This window comes from Aplysia californica, unplaced genomic scaffold, assembly GCF_000002075.1.
Source record: "Aplysia californica isolate F4 #8 unplaced genomic scaffold, AplCal3.0 scaffold00636, whole genome shotgun sequence".
Taxonomy (NCBI): Eukaryota; Metazoa; Mollusca; class Gastropoda; order Aplysiida; family Aplysiidae; genus Aplysia; species Aplysia californica.
In genome coordinates this window covers 443,202-445,077 of record NW_004797906.1, presented here as the reverse complement: position 1 = coordinate 445,077, position 1,876 = coordinate 443,202, and the positions used below count along the sequence as shown (strand labels likewise).

General features: G+C 42.2%; 1 protein-coding gene across 1 annotated transcript in view; it reads right to left on the bottom strand.

Moving 5' to 3' along the window:
* Nucleotides 1-1,491: 1,491 nt before the first annotated feature.
* Nucleotides 1,492-1,876, bottom strand: part of LOC118477194 — a gene marked incomplete at its 3' end in the record, with an annotated part of 6,767 nt that continues 6,382 nt past the window's right edge. Inside the window, 1 exon segment of the mRNA XM_035972274.1 lies at nucleotides 1,492-1,748. Within this exon segment, the coding sequence (XP_035828167.1) occupies nucleotides 1,492-1,748 (257 nt within the window).

The window sequence follows — 1,876 nt, the reverse complement described above, 5'->3', positions numbered from 1 at the left end:
TACTGCGCTTGCAACTGCATAAGGTCATATGAGCGCCAGAAGATTAGAGGTGTTACAAGAGAGTAATAAACATAAAAAAGAAGAAGCGGAGATAAAGACGATAGATGTTTGATAGGAAAGATGAAGCAAACCACACCAGAGCACCCACCAACCTACCACATGACTCTTTGAATAAACATGGTTTAAGTAAGAGTTTTACAGCACTTGCAGCACAAATCAGTAAGATAAGTGCTAAAGATTAGAGGTGTTACTAGAGAGTCATATACAGAGAAAAGAAGGAAAAATGAGGATGACAGGCAGTTGTTCCATTTTGTTTTGTTTTTTGTATTAGTAAGAGTTTTTACAGCACTTCCAACATACATATAGGTCAAATAAGTGCCAAAGATTAGAGGTGTTTCTAGAGAGTAACATTTAAAGAAAATGAGAAGAGATAAATACGATAGATGGTAAGAGGGAAAGAAGGAGCAAACCACACCAGATCATGGGAGAACCACCCTCTGAAAAGAAATATTAGTTACAGTATACTATCGTACTATGCTGTGGTTAAGGCTTTTTAGTTTAGTTTTAGTAAGACTTTTACTGCACTCGCAAAACAATAAGGTCATATAAGTGCCAGAAGATTAGAGGTTTTACAAGAGAGTAACATACACAAAAAAGAAGGAGGAGATATAAGGATGATAGATGTTTTATAGGAAAGAAGAAGCAAACCACACCAGAGCACCGGAAAACCACCCTCTAAAAAGAAATATTAGTTTTAAAGTATACTATCATACTATGCTGTGGTTAAGGCTTTTTAGTTTAGTTTTAGTATGAGTTTTACGGCACTTGTAACACAATAAGGTCATATAAGTGCCGAAGAATAGAATTTGTTTGTTTGAGTAAACAAAAGTACATCAACACGCACAATATTTTTTGGGGGTTTTTTATAGTAGAGGGTTTTACGGTGCTCGCAACTGCATAAGTTCATATGAGCGCCATGGGGTGGGTGTCAACAGAGAAGTCTTTACAGGGAATCAGACTTACTCTGCTCACCTCTCTAGCTTCAACAGCACAAGGTCTGCTTTGACTATCAAGGCACCCCGGAAATAGCAGGTCACAAGAGAATGACAAACATACAAAAGAAGTAGAGGAAAATGACAATAATAAGGATCAGGGAAGAAAAGGCAGCAGTTCCCTGTTGTAGATCAGGCACAGTTATGAGCGTGACATGAGTCAGCCCATTTACAATTCTACTATGCTTGAACGAGATATGTCCTTTGGGAATGGCCTAAAGACACTTCAGTCAGTGGCACTGATCCGGGGGGTTACAATAAATTTCACTTAGTGCAGAGCAAAAGTAAGAGAGATATGTACACTCACACACACTCACACACGAACACACACACACACCAACACACACACAAACACACACACACACACATACACACACACACAAACACCAACACACACGAACACACACACACACACACACACACACACACAGCCACCAACCTTTCCTTTACTGGAGCGCGTAGTCCGGGCGGCCGTAGCAAAGTCCAGCGATGGAGTGACCACCACCACCAGCTTCAGCTGTTCCTCGAACCACAGCTGTTGCAGACCCAGTACGTGGAAGCCCCAGCCCTGCGGCCCTGACCCTGCTGTTGACCCCTGAGCGACCTTTCCCTCGTCGCCAAGGAAACCGAAATGTCCCGGGACGAGAGAGAGGAGCCAGGAGAGGAGGGCAGTGTAGGTGGCAGACAGACCTTCCCCTGTGGTGGAGTGTGGAGGGTTTGAATCTTTTAGTGTCACAGACGGTTGTTGAAGTCATGAGGATGATGATGATGATGATGATGATGATTATGATGATGATTATGATGATGATGATGATATCAGTGGT